Raw genomic sequence first — 13,980 nt, 5'->3', positions numbered from 1 at the left:
TTTTATGTGTAATTTGCAAAATTTGGTACAAATTCTTTATTATAATTCCACTGCTTAATGAAGCATTACATCAATTGACCGCCCATGGCACAATTTAGGGAATTACCAGACACCAATCAACCGCAGCAGATGTCGCCCAGAAAATCCCCTTGTACGTGATCTCTGCTGCGATCAAGCATACCAAGAAGCCTAATTAAATTCACCTACTGGGAGTCCCGCACAGCCAGTCAACCTATAAAAGCTGCAAGCTTGATGGGAGAGTATCATCAATAGTTTAACAGACTCTCAGAAGCAAATCATCATCATGAAGACCATTGTGTGCCTTGGCTTTGTTGTCCTTTTCCTTGCTCTTGCACAATCGCAGCCTGTGCTCGATGAGACCCAAGAGGTGCAGCTTACAGATGTGGATACTCCGGATACATTAGTGGATGCTACCAGCGAGTTGAATCTTCGCCAGAAACGTGCCACATGCGATCTGCTGAGTGCCTTCAATGTGAATCATTCCGCCTGTGCGGTGCACTGCATCTCTCGTCGTTATAAAGGAGGATATTGCAGTGACAAGGCCGTCTGTGTTTGTCGTCGTTAAACCACAAATTTCTATTACTATTTATTAAACGATCAATAAAAATAAAACTTGCATAAAGTAGTATATATATATTTATTTATTTATTGCTTCATCGAGCCACCTAACTGAGTTCCCTTTGTTTTCTGTTTCTTACGTTGTTGTTTTTTTTTTTTCTTGGTTGTTGCGGTGCAGCTGAGGAAAGAGCATTCGAGTGATTCGTTTTTATTTTCTTTTCTTTTTTTATGCTTGATGCTTGTCATCGGTATCTTTGGCTGACTTTTACAAATTGCGTTCGTTAATATAAGTAAGTATATAAACATTATGAAAAAATTGATTAGGATTAGCTAACAAATTGAATGGCGATTGTGCAAAAAATTTGCTAATTGTAAAAATTTGTAACATGCATTTCGTTAATTCCTTTAACTAGTTTCATTTTTGTTTTCTTTTTTTTTGTTATTCAATAATAATATTCTTTTTCTTTGTTTTTTTAAGTTAAGTATAAAAGTTTTGTTATGTTAATCAACCATCGTTAATGTATAATTATTCGATTTCTTGTTGTTGTTTTTGTTGTGTATTGATTTGCATTTCATTTAATAATTACTAAGTTAACTTGATTAGAATTAGTTGTAAGTATGTATGCAATATTCATATACATAATTGAAAAATGTTATTCATATATATATATGTATATATTATATATCAATATATATCTTATTTGTTTCCCATAAACAATTATGCTGAGTTGGCATTAAATATTAGTAAAAAAGAGTTAAGAACATAGCACAGTTTGTTTTGTTGTTGTTGTTTGCTTCTTTCGCTTTTTGTGTGTGTGTTAAAAGCTCTATAAATTAGAGTTTCATTAAGAGTATATATATATATATGTGTGTATATATAAGTATATATATCAGTATATAAGTATAAATAGATTAACGGAGTTCTCATCGACATGCACACTTGTGGTATAGATTTTGTTTTTGGCCAAATCACAGGAGAATTAGAAGTAATTAACAAAAGCTAAGATATTCTGTTTTTCTTTTTTCGTTTAGTCAAGAGAAAGTGTAAATTAAACTCACACACACACACACTCTCACACACGCACACATTCACACAAAAGTATGAGTTAGTTTAAAGCTTATGAACACGCAAATTTCCATAATTTTTCATTGTGCTTTAACATTTTTGCTTGTAATTTAAGTTTAAGTTTTGATTTGAATTATAATTTGAAACGGTATTAAATTGGTTTTGATTTTATTTTTGTATTTTTTTTTTGGTTGTTGAAAAACGCTCAACTTGTTGCTTTTTCACTTGAATTATTCGTAGTTTGCTTTTGATGCATTTTGTTGTTGTTATTTGTTTGCTTCAATTCATTACGTGTATATTTGTTGTATAATAAATTATGACTATATTTTTAAGAAGTATGTAAGTAGGAGGCGCACATTTTCAATTTTCACTATATTCTCTCTTTCTCTCTCTGAATCTGTTCTTCTAGTATTGCGTTTCCATTTATTACTCTTTCTCTCTCGCTCTTCAATTACTTTACGACTTAGAGATACAACTTTTTAAAAAATTGTGGTTGTTTTTCTTTTAGAAAATGTGATATATTATTCGTAGGAGCGTTTTAAAGCGAGTGATTCAAAAATGTTTGTAGCTCACTAACGGCTGTGTAAATATTAAGATTTTTCTTCTTTTTTTTTCATCGTTTCGTTTCGTTTGACTCACAGCTTGATAACAAAGACGAAAACAATTCATTCATTTAAACAAAATAATTAAATTAATGTAAAGAGAGATAAAAAACAAACAATATATAATATATATGTGTATAAAAAAATAAATAGTAACTAGTGAAAAATATTTTTGCGCTAATTGCATATAAAAAAAAGTACACGTTACTCGTAAACCTATGCAGCAGTGTGTGTGAGTGTTCTACAATATCTCCATTTTAAACATCGACCACCATCTTCTTATGAATGTCCGTGTTGCCCACAACCGAACAGAACTCATCGAAGGAGATTTTGCCATCCTCGTCCTTGTCCGCGAAACCGATTGTCTTGTCCACAATTTGCTGCAGTTGTGTGTCTTTCAAATTATTGCCCACCATCATTTTCAATACCTACAAAGAGTTCAATTAATATGCATTGCATGAAAATTGAAATATTGCGTATACGCACCTGGAACAGTTCGCCATTGGAAATGTAGCCATCGTTGTCCATGTCATAGATGCGAAATGCAAAGCGCAGCTTTGACAACTTATCGCCCTTGACACTGAATTGCGAGACGCCTTGAATGAATTCCTTGAAATCGACCTCGCCATTGCCATCAGCATCGAAAATATCAATGACACGCTGCACCAAAGGATTCTGTTGCAGCTCCGGCAATGACATGAACTCATCCACGCTCAGCGCCCCTGAATTGTCCAGATCCAATTTGCGGAAACGTTTGCCCAGACGACGTATTTCATCTGCGTCGACTGCATAACAAAATAAACAAACAAATACCGTTGGTTACAGTGTGCAATCGGATACACAAACAAACTGATTTCATAAGCTAATTATTTCGATGCACGTGCTTCGCTTATGTATGTTTTTATTTTTAGCCTCCCACAGAGATGACAACGAAATTCGTTTTTGGCTAATTTGGCAATGACACTTGTTTTAACAATAAACATTGTAAACTGCAACTGGTTCACTACTGATGAACTAGTTCCGTAAACTAGCAAATACGCTTTAAGCCCACAACTGTTATCTCGCTCTAACATATAGCCGTTGGCAGCACAAGCAAGCAAGTGTCATGCTCGCATAATTCACATATTCCAATTGCAAATAAATTGCAAAGCAGCTCGTGTCGAGCTGCTGGACAAACAATTTAGATAGCAGGCCATGTAAAAATGCTCGTAAATGACAATATGTGTTCACATAATGGGCTACGTGTTCCAATATGCATATTCATATAAAACAGCTGGTCGAGAATTCCATTCAAATGACATTGACTGTAGATATGTAGCATGCAAAGTGTACCAAATGTATGTAAATTTTTTTTTTCTTTTACTTACAATTGGAGCACATTTCCATAGGCAGAGACGTTTCATTTCCCTGCAAATACATACAGAAAAAACGAAAATGTAATGTGAAATCACTATGAAAAGGTGTTTTTAAAATAGCAATCATGTAAAATGATTCTCACATAAGGTTAATAATAAAATTGGAAGAAACCTATAAAAAAATTGCGTATTTTCGCACAGCACTTTTTCAATATTTACGTTGATTTTATATACACTCTTGCGTTTTATTACCATTTTGTGTTTTGCCTTTTGTGGTCGATTTCCTTGGGAGCTAAAAATGTATAAAACACCAACGACAACGACCTTTTTTTGGCAATTTATAAAACTTTTTTTGGCGACAGCTACACACTTATTGTACACAATGGCGTCTGACCATTCACTGGTTGCGCGCACAGACTGAACAGCTGTTCGTGCTGACAGTGTGACCGGGAAGCGAGTTCTTTTCGCTGTTCACATTATGTGGCGGGCCTTTTGAAGCTGCTAGACCTGCGCACGCCAACTAGTTTTACTTTTTATATGATATTATTATTTAATTTGTTTATGATGTAGCTCACTGAATATAAATAGCTGTATTTAAATTGGAAATTGCATAATAGTGTAAAAAATTGAAATGTTAAATGTTAATTTACCATAAGCTTTTATTATATTGCAGATCAAGGTAATGGTCCATAAGCTTATATTAAATTGTATTATTACTTAATATGAATATTAATTAATAAAGTAACAAAGAATTTTTATAGTTTTGCTCTAAGCTGTACTTTATGTGTCATATTATTAAGTGTTATGATGTTATAGTGATGCCTTTTAATGCTAACTAAATAAATGATTGTATGTTATCAGATATCTTAAATCGTTTTTATGCAGTGGAAATCTTTCTCTATTTTTTTAGGCCTAACAAGTCGTTGTCCATCTGCTTTTGCAATTGATATGGGTTGTCAAGGGTTTGTCAACCGTGTAAATACATATATTTAGTATGCAAATCTATAAAGTGGAAAGCAAAAGTTGGAGAAAATAGATCGGTAAACTTATTCAATGGGAATTGCTATTATTCAATTACATATTCGTGAAATTGAAATTGATATGGTTGAGACATTACTCTATTCGTTTCTCTATTTGTTTCTAAACTTAGTTTATGCGTGACCCAATAAAATAAACAATATTTGCATTTACCCGACTTATTGGGTTATATCTTTTCCTGGAATATTTTAAAGTGTCTACATTTTTATACATTCGCAATTGGTTATTGTAGCCTTGGCATTCTAATATAGGCTTTAGCTTATTAAATTATCAGATAATAATGGGTTGTGCATGTATTAATAACTCATTAAAATGCCAATTAAACCTGACTACAGTCTCTGTCTTAGACTGACGATTTAAATTGGATTGCCCTTTGATAGTCGTTCCGTACGAAAGTGAAAACACCTTTGGCGGTTGCCCTACTACCGGGAATTGCGGCTGCAGCATTTGAAGGGTTTCCCTTAGTCGGTGTCGCTTTAGTTGTTTCTCTGTGTGTGCACGCGGAACTATCCCCACCATTTGGGAAGATAGTTGGCATTTACTGTCTTGGTAGACAGCATGAAGCATGTTTGCTTCAAACTGAATCTCATTACGCGTGCAACGCACCAAGCGAACGGACACAGCATTAACTCAAAGTAATGTCACGCAGCATCAAGTACATCCAGACTGATGTCAATGGAGCCGCCGAGGGGCAGCGACGAAGGGTGGCAATCATTGGAGCGGGTCTGGTAAGTGTTCTTTATCTAATCAACGAATGCTGCGCATATTTTGGGATTATCCCAAAAGAAAGATTGGTGTTAAATAAACCACGAAGCGTGTGCACACGGCCCTTGAAAAGAGCTTGAATTTGGATGCTCAGGAATTCCTCGCAAAGAATTTGGGAACAGTGATATTGTGCTTACGAAGAATAAATTACGCTAACTATGTACTTAGTTTATGGTATAGCAACTAGATATATTTTGTGCAATCATGTCTATTCCTAAGAAAATCATAAATTATTCAAACAACCATACATTAATTAAAAAAAAAGAGAAAAATGGTTAACTGAAATGGTTTTTCTTAATTAAATTTGATCAGGTGTATTTCTTCAAACCAAGATTGAATGCATTTTATGAATAATTCTCTGTAGGAAATTATTGCATGTGATACTATTTAAAGTGAAAATACATTATCTGAAACCATTTTCAAATAAGTAAAGGTTATTCTTATAGCTTTGGATTAGCACTATATTTACAGATTACATTGATTTAGGAAATATAAAAATTAATTTTTTTGGTTTTTGTACGAATTCATTGATTTTTACAAATATCTTGAAACAGAAACATAAATCCAAAATCATTCTTAGCTTCAATTTAAGTGCTATTCAAGAGCTATAAGATTGATCTTTATTCTGAATAAAACATGTTTTGGTATATCTTAAAACAGAAACATAATTTCAAAATCGTTATTAGCTTCAATTTAAACGCTATTCAAGAGCTATAAGATTCATCTTTATTCAAAATAGAAAATATTTTAGTATATCTTAAAAGAGAAACATAATTCCAAAATTATTCTTAGCTCTAATTAAAGTGCTAATCAAGAGATACAATATTAATTATTACTTAGACAATGTCGCATGCGACATTTTTCGCCAAAGAATTACCTATAACATATATAACTACTTCAGAATCTATTTCAAATGTAATTAGTTTGTACAACTAAACAACTTTGGCTCTCCTCAGTGGCATCAATTATCAATCAATGTACATATCAGAGATCTGCAACAGTTCACCGCAACTACTACTGCACCGCATAAATACAATATCATTTTCATTCACGAGCGTTTGAGCACCTCATCAACAATGTGTTTTTGTGTATGTTTTTTTTTTTATTCGTTTCCCCTTCGTATGCGGCATCTGAAATACTTGTCGCATTCTGAATGCGTAATACCTATTGGGTATAAACAAACAGACGCCGAATAGAAAAAAACAAGCCCAACAATTGTATTTTGTTCTTTAAACAATTTTTGAGCATACTATATACATCTCCGATATAATCTAATACTAAGGGCTATTCAGGAAATTATCTGTCAACCTTTCTTCGCATCTAATACATATTGTTTATTTTTATATCCGCTAAAAACGCGTAAGTTTAAATAAGAATAAAAACTATTAGTGCTATATCGATATACAAAATATATTTACATATTTATTATAAGACCTAGGTTATACATTAATTTATAACCTACCGTAGATTTGCTAGCGCTGGCTGCTTTGGCCTTTGGCTAGAAAAGGATTTCTTAACACAATGTTTAGATATATATACATACATATGTACAAGCTTGAGTTACAATGATGGAAGCGCGCTGGGCGCATCGAATATAACTTTCTGTATATTATAGTATTTTTATATTTTTTCGATATATTTTCAATCTCCCTGTTAAGCACACACTCGATAGTAGTTTTTTGTTCTCAATTACTCAGTTTTTAGAAGTTTGATTAAATTGATGTTCTTTATCTCTTTTTATAGGTAGGATCCTTGGCAGCTCTGAACTTTGCGCGCATGGGCAACGATGTGCATCTGTATGAGTATCGCGAGGACATTCGCACCGCAGAGTTGGTGCAAGGACGCAGCATTAACTTGGCGCTATCGCAACGTGGCCGCAAGGCGCTCGCTGCAGTGGGACTTGAGGAACAGGTGCTGGCCACTGCGATACCCATGCGAGGCAGGATGTTGCACAATGTGCGTGGTCGGACCAGCATTGTGCTCTACGATCCCTGCACCAAACAATGTCTCTATTCCGTGGGAAGAAAGCAGCTCAATGAGGTGCTGTTGAATGCCTGCGATGCATTCCCTAACATCAGCTGCCACTTCGAGCATAAACTGACCACGGCCAACATCAGAGAGGGTCAAATGCAGTTCAAAGTTGCGCACGAAGAGCAGCTAATCTCGACCAGCGCTGATCTGGTTGTGGGTTGCGATGGCGCCTTTAGCTCATTGCGTCAACAGTTGGTGCGCACTCCGGGCTTTAATTACTCGCAGGAATACATTGCTACCGGGTATCTGGAGTTGTGCATACCCGCCAAGAATGGCGAATTTCAGATGCCGCCCAATTATCTGCACATTTGGCCACGCGACTCGTTCATGATGATCGCCCTGCCCAATCAGGACAAATCTTTCACGGTCACGCTTTCAATGCCCTTTGAGGTGTTTGCCCAACTGAAGACACATCAACAACTTTTGGATTTTTTTCGCCAGCACTACATGGATGCACTGCCTCTGATTGGTGAGGAGCAGTTGATCAAGGACTTTTTCAAGACACGTCCACAGCATTTGCTGTCCGTCAAATGCAAGCCATATCATTTTGCGGACAAGGCGCTTATTCTGGGAGATGCAGCACATGCCATGGTTCCCTACTATGGTCAGGGCATGAATGCAGGAATGGAGGATGTAACCCTGCTCACGTCCATACTCAACGAGCAGCTGCCGCTGGACGAGGCGTTGGCCAAGTTCACAGAGTCACGCTGGCAGGATGCCTTCGCCATTTGTGATCTGGCCATGTACAACTATGTGGAGGTGCGTCGTCAAAGTATATGTCTGTCTGTCTGTCTGTCCGTTACTTGAAGCAGTCCTATCTTAGAGACTACAAGAGTTAGAATTACCAGATTTGGGATCAGTACAATATGAAGTTCAGGTTTCATTTTGGGAGAAATCCAATTCAAAATATTTGGGGGAAGGTATGTTCTAGACCGATAACTGTAGTCACTGATAGAGAATTCGAAAGTTTTTCACGAAGATATTAAAGGGATGTCCATTTTTTACTGAACAGAGAAGTCTTTTGGGTCCGTCTAACGACTCCTAAAAGAGGCGTAATTGCTCTAGAGCAATTAAGAAAGCTACCGACGAGTGGGCTCGTAAATAAAACCATATTCGAAAATAATACCAAATTAATATATTGAAAAAATACTGTAATAGGCAGGCACTCAGTTGTTATACCCTTCTACTCTATAAGAAGTTGGTATAAAAATTGGATTATTAAGGTAATGAAAGTGTAAGCTCAGGTAGCTTCTATCATCTCACACTAGGATACACTCGACTGTAGCATTTCCTATTATAACTTTTTTGTAATCTTTATTCTTCTGCAGATGCGTGACCTGACCAAGCGTTTGTCTTTTCGCTGTCGCAAGTGGCTGGACACAACGTTGTTCCGCCTCTTCCCTCGTCAGTGGGTGCCGCTCTACAACAGCGTCTCGTTCTCCAGCATGCCGTACAGTCAGTGCATTGCCAATCGCCAATGGCAGGACAGATTGCTGCACAAGACATTGAGCTTTAGTCTGCTGGCCAGCTGTCTCGTTGCTGGCGCCATCTATGCCCGACGCTTGCGTTAAAACAAACATACATACATTTTCCCACAACCTTTGTCAATATTTCTTAGCATAAGTTTAAAATTTTTCATTTGTTTTCAATACAATTTTTATGAATACATATATTCAATGTCATGCTGTTTGAATTTGTAACGGCCGATAACGATTATCAGCCTCTAATCGATAACTCTCGCACTTTTGACAGTTCTAGGCAAAGAAACACACACATGCTCAAACATACACACCCACACACTAAAATGTAAATGTGATGAAACTTACAGACACACGCACGTACATACATACATACATATTTAAAATAACTCTTTAGCGTGTTGTTAAATACTACGCATCGCATTTTGGCAATCTAAACTGTTGTATTCACATACACACAAGCATGCACATACATACATATATTTATAATTTTATTTATTTCTATTTATTTACGGCATTGTGCGCAGCCAGAAATATGCCGCTCTAATGTACAATTAAAAAAATTCTTTACATACATACAAACATTTGTGTGTATGTATTTTGTCACGTGTGCCATCGGATGTTTATTGCGCGAATATCCAAACTAAAAACTAAGAGAAAATGTTATGATTAACCTCACTTATTGGCTCTGGCAGCTAAACAAAATGGCAGCACTGGCATTCAAATGGCACCACTGCACCTTGGTACGAAACGCCATATGAGTGCCATAAAGTCAAATATTGCAGGCAAGGTCGGCGCTTTCTCTCGCCTTGCGCGCTCTAACCACATCGCTCGCTCATTCACCTCTCCCGCTCGCTCTCTCTCTCTCTCTTTCAATGTCGACGCCGGCCGGTATTTCATTATGACTTGTAACAACAACAATTTCACATTACAATCAAATCAACGGCTAATCTTCAAACTTAAAAGCTAACAAAAAGCTTCTTCGTTACGTTGCGTTGCGTTCTCTTTATCGCCTCTGCCTTGCCTATGCCTTCTCCCTCTGGCAATCACTGCCTGTTTATCTGTGTTCACATACATATTGTGGGCACGTTTCTATGGAGTTGCCAGCAAAAATGAGCAATAGGCGGCAGCCACATGGTGCTTTAGCAGAAACTGGGCTTAAAAGTGAAAACGATGCCAAAACAATGGTCAGTCAGCCAGTCAATCGACGCCTGACCCACTGCTGTGAGAAATGAGATGGCAAGTTTGTCTGTGATGAGAGAGATAGAGAGAATGGAACACGTCAAAAAAAGCGCTCTCTCTCTAGTTCAACGCTCAGATCATCTACTAATTGTTGTTGGCTCATTTCGCAGCGATTAAATGAGTATGTGGAAATGTTTAAATTGTACATATACAATAAACACATACATATGTATCTACATATGCTTATGTAAATGTGTCGTATTTGTTGCCATGTACAAACACACAAACATACATACATACATACCTACATGGTTACATACAAATGTATGCCGCCGGCGACTTAGTTATTTGTGAACTTTTCTTTGCTCACTTTTTATTTCAGCTTTTTTGTTTTTGTTTTTCAATTTTGCTCTCTAGAATTGTTGTCGCCGTCGCACAGTGGGCTGCAAACTTCCGCTGACAGTCAATGTAACAATCGTTACATTCGTTATCGATACATATTAAGTCAGCACACGTCAAAGTGTACGAGTGTAATAATTAGAGAAAATAGAAAATCTTTTTCGACATGAATTTCAATATTTATTAAGCTGCGAAATTTCAATGCAAAGCGAACGAAAAGTTTTGCACTACATAACCGTATAAATTTTACCCGATGGAATTCGCGTTCAGACCATAGTGCGTTGTCGACGTCCGCGACGCGTAGCTGCCGCGATTTATACAAACATACGCCTTTGCTTAAGCAACGACCATCAGTTGCTCGTCACATGTTCGACACTCAAGTAGAGAGAAGACACCTCAAGAAAATTCAAATTCAAATTCTTGCAGAAAATTGAACAAACGATCTTTTCTGTGACCATCTACCATCCACCACCCACCATTATCATTTAACTAATAACTACAACAACAGCACAGCGAATTCCAATAAGAAAACGACATATCTGAAACGCTGTTAAAACCGTTGGAAGTGGAAGTGCGAAGTATTGACGAGTTTTGAACGTTTTTAAGGCAATTTAATTAGTTGCCAACGCGCGCGCGTTCCGTTTGTCGTCGCCCCCACAACATTCTCGAAACTTTTGTCAGCGGATATTGAGCAACGTGCTTTTTGTCCACGCGTGTGTGTGTGCGTCTGCGTATGCGTGTGTTGAAAAGGAAAGCAAAATCAAATCAAATAATTAATAAACACCCAGCCATTAGGGTTTTATATGTCACGTCAATAGTGTAAAAGAAAACAAAAATAAAAATAATTTAAAAAAAAATACAAAAATTAAAAAGCCTGCTGTGCGTTCGGTCATTCACGTAATATAATTGTAGCGAAACAAATTAAGCATTTACCATCTTGCGCTTTGTGGCGGTTTGACGATCAACATAAATATCGATACATTTCAAGTCCTAGAGCCTGCAATTAAGCACACTGCACCTGAAACGGTTTGCATTAATGCTTGGACTGTTTCCGCGCTCTCTTTTCTCTCGCTATCAATTTGCCGATTCTTCTTGCTGATTTATTTTAATACAAACATATTGATCGTGTCTGTGTGTTTGTGCACTCAATAAATATATACATAACTTACACATTGTCGGCTTGTCAAAACTTTGTAATCGTGTAAGCGTAACCAATAACGTCAGAGAAACAAATAACGTGTAACGCGTCGCGTCGCACTGGTTTACCGCGTCTCTCACCTCTCACCTATTTCCACCTATCAGCACCTCTTTGAGTGACAGTGCATCTTATTCGCACGCACTTACACAAACGGTTTAACGGACAGTTTTTGTTACGTGCTTTCGCTGTCGCCATCTTACTTGCTGACTTCCCTTTCGGACCTATCGTCGCTTCTGACATTTTGGCGTCGTCGTTGTTGTCCTCGCCGTGGCCGTGGTACAAGCAAATAGCAAATACTCTCCCCCATCTTTCGCTCTCGTCGCCGCTCTCTTTTCGTAGTGCATCTCAGTCTGTACGTGTGGTAAAGAAAGCAAAACGTTGAATCTCGCTAGCATTGCGAGCTCTTGTAAACTGTGACTTTGGATTATGGCCGTTTAAGCACGAGTTATCGCTCAATTGTTTCAGGTAAATATGACAAAAGACTATCAAAATATTGATCTTGCAGTTTTTGTGACTACGTGACCAAACAGCAATCTAAATTGCCGGGTTTCGGGTTGCCAAGAAGAAAATCGCACCAGAAGTCGCACAAAACGCAAAACGCACTCTCTTTCTCTATCAATTTATATAGTACGTACGACTACAATATGTTTGTGTGTTACACGCGGTGTTCGTGGCATTTCCGGCTTCATATAATATCGCCTTCAGGCATTTCTTGAGAATTTCGGCCATGAAGAAAATTCAAATGCGTTTCTTTTTTTTTTTTTAAATTCTGTTTGACACTAGAATCGGGGCTTATTTTTTTCATTGTATATAAATCGTTCACAATAAGATTAATTACATATATTATTATTCTGAAAATGTAAGGAACATCATTTAGTTTTTACTGAGCTGAACCTGATAAAAAGTTATCTCTCTCTTTCCTATGTTAAACTCGAAGTATTGCAACTTTTTATTGCTTATTAAAGTATATTTGGAGTTTTTGAGCTTCGTCTTAGGTTAGGTCCCCATTTATATGTTATCAAGTTCCGAATTTCACATTAGCATAAACTCTCCTAAAATAGGATGTTGCATACTTTTTAGAGATGTGCATAATTATAGTAATTGACTTTCTTTTGATGTTATTTAATATAAAAATGATTCGGAAAATATGCTTTACAAATTCCAGTAGAATTTGAATTTGAAACAGACGTAATTTGATAATTGATATTGATTGATTATACAATTAACGGCAAGCCTGTGAATCATGCTGCTAATTTTGTCATATGTATTTTTGTATGCTATGAGTAATTGAAGTTGTTATAAATCTTGTATATCTCCTCGTATTCCTTTGTCATTTATCAAGGTAGAATTACCCATCCATAATGATTTAATGGATCTAGTTGATTTTCTTGTATTTCCAATAATACTACGTAAACAAATTCAAAAGTTATCAATTTCTCAGAATCGGAAACTATATGTCATGATCAAATTTGCACATAGAGGGTTAATTTCAAACACAGACGTTGGTTACATGCAAGTATGTATGTAAATGTGAAACAATATTGCAGTTTATAGCATACAAAATTTCAATTCTTAATGGCATACTAATTAAGCGCTTTGCCATAACCCATAACAAAATCAATTGTGACTAACAAACAAACATATTCGTTGGGCAATGAAAAAGATTGCATCGCACAAATAAAATACACATGCAAAAATACATATAGACAAACAGAAGTTCGATTATATACACCTACATACACACATGTACGGCTGTATGTATGTGCGTATTTTCGTACAGTTTGCATTTAAAAAAACTTACATCATCTTATCGTGGGTTCAAGAGAGAGCGCCAGAGCACAATTGTGACCAAGAGAGAGAGAGAGAGAACGGAGAATGGGAGAATGCCAAAAATGGCAAGCGATGTTTCGGTAGTTGTTGTTATTGCTGTTTGTGTTGGTGGACGCGAAAGTAATAGAAATTGCGCGTTGGAATTGAATTTGCGATGGTGTGAGCAGCACAGCGACAAAAACAACTAGAGTATGTCTCATTTTGCCGTTAGGTTTTGCTCCTTTTTAGTGACACTAAGCAAACAACATAAAGACAAGTGCAAAACAAAGTCAAGTTTATTCGACTTTGAAATACCTCCTACTAATTGTTTGTTGTTCAAACAGTTTGTCACTAAATTGCATTTATTGTACTTAAGATTAAGATGAATATAGACCATGAAGTTAACCGGCAGGAGATGCCACGTTCTTTTATTGGCACGTAATTATAATACTCTTTTGCCATAAGGTAATAAGTATAG

The 13,980-nt window shown here is 36.5% G+C and overlaps 4 protein-coding genes across 4 annotated transcripts in view; 3 read left to right on the top strand and 1 right to left on the bottom strand.

Moving 5' to 3' along the window:
• Nucleotides 1-257: 257 nt before the first annotated feature.
• Nucleotides 258-651, top strand: LOC117569338 (defensin). Its single transcript, XM_034250468.2, has one exon. It carries the CDS (start codon nucleotides 305-307, stop codon nucleotides 584-586), a length of 282 nt encoding a protein of 93 aa, XP_034106359.1. The 5' UTR covers nucleotides 258-304; the 3' UTR covers nucleotides 587-651.
• Nucleotides 652-1,855: 1,204 nt separating this feature from the next.
• Nucleotides 1,856-4,007, bottom strand: LOC117569337 (calcineurin subunit B type 2). The gene is made up of 4 exons (XM_034250467.2): nucleotides 3,855-4,007; nucleotides 3,615-3,654; nucleotides 2,734-3,032; nucleotides 1,856-2,675 (listed from the first exon to the last, which is right to left on the bottom strand). Exons 1-4 carry the CDS (start codon nucleotides 3,855-3,857, stop codon nucleotides 2,505-2,507), a joined length of 513 nt encoding a protein of 170 aa, XP_034106358.1. The 5' UTR covers nucleotides 3,858-4,007; the 3' UTR covers nucleotides 1,856-2,504.
• Nucleotides 4,008-5,176: 1,169 nt separating this feature from the next.
• On the top strand, nucleotides 5,177-9,114 carry LOC117571246 (kynurenine 3-monooxygenase). Its single transcript, XM_034253300.2, has 3 exons — nucleotides 5,177-5,368; nucleotides 7,149-8,195; nucleotides 8,765-9,114. The coding sequence occupies exons 1-3, from the start codon at nucleotides 5,279-5,281 to the stop codon at nucleotides 9,005-9,007; spliced, it is 1,380 nt and encodes a 459-aa protein (XP_034109191.1). The 5' UTR covers nucleotides 5,177-5,278; the 3' UTR covers nucleotides 9,008-9,114.
• A 1,540-nt stretch (nucleotides 9,115-10,654) lies between these two features.
• The window catches only part of LOC117570207 (terminal nucleotidyltransferase 5C), a 70,791-nt gene continuing 67,465 nt past the window's right edge, over nucleotides 10,655-13,980 (top strand). Inside the window, exon 1 of the mRNA XM_034251696.2 lies at nucleotides 10,655-12,158. The gene's annotated coding sequence lies outside the window, so the exon portion shown is untranslated. The remainder of the gene's footprint in view (nucleotides 12,159-13,980) is intronic.

The sequence above is a fragment of the Drosophila albomicans genome, chromosome 3 (genome assembly GCF_009650485.2).
Source record: "Drosophila albomicans strain 15112-1751.03 chromosome 3, ASM965048v2, whole genome shotgun sequence".
NCBI classification, from domain to species: Eukaryota; Metazoa; Arthropoda; class Insecta; order Diptera; family Drosophilidae; genus Drosophila; species Drosophila albomicans.
The sequence above is the reverse complement of the archived record's forward strand: the minus strand, read 5'-3'. Positions and strand labels throughout refer to the sequence as shown.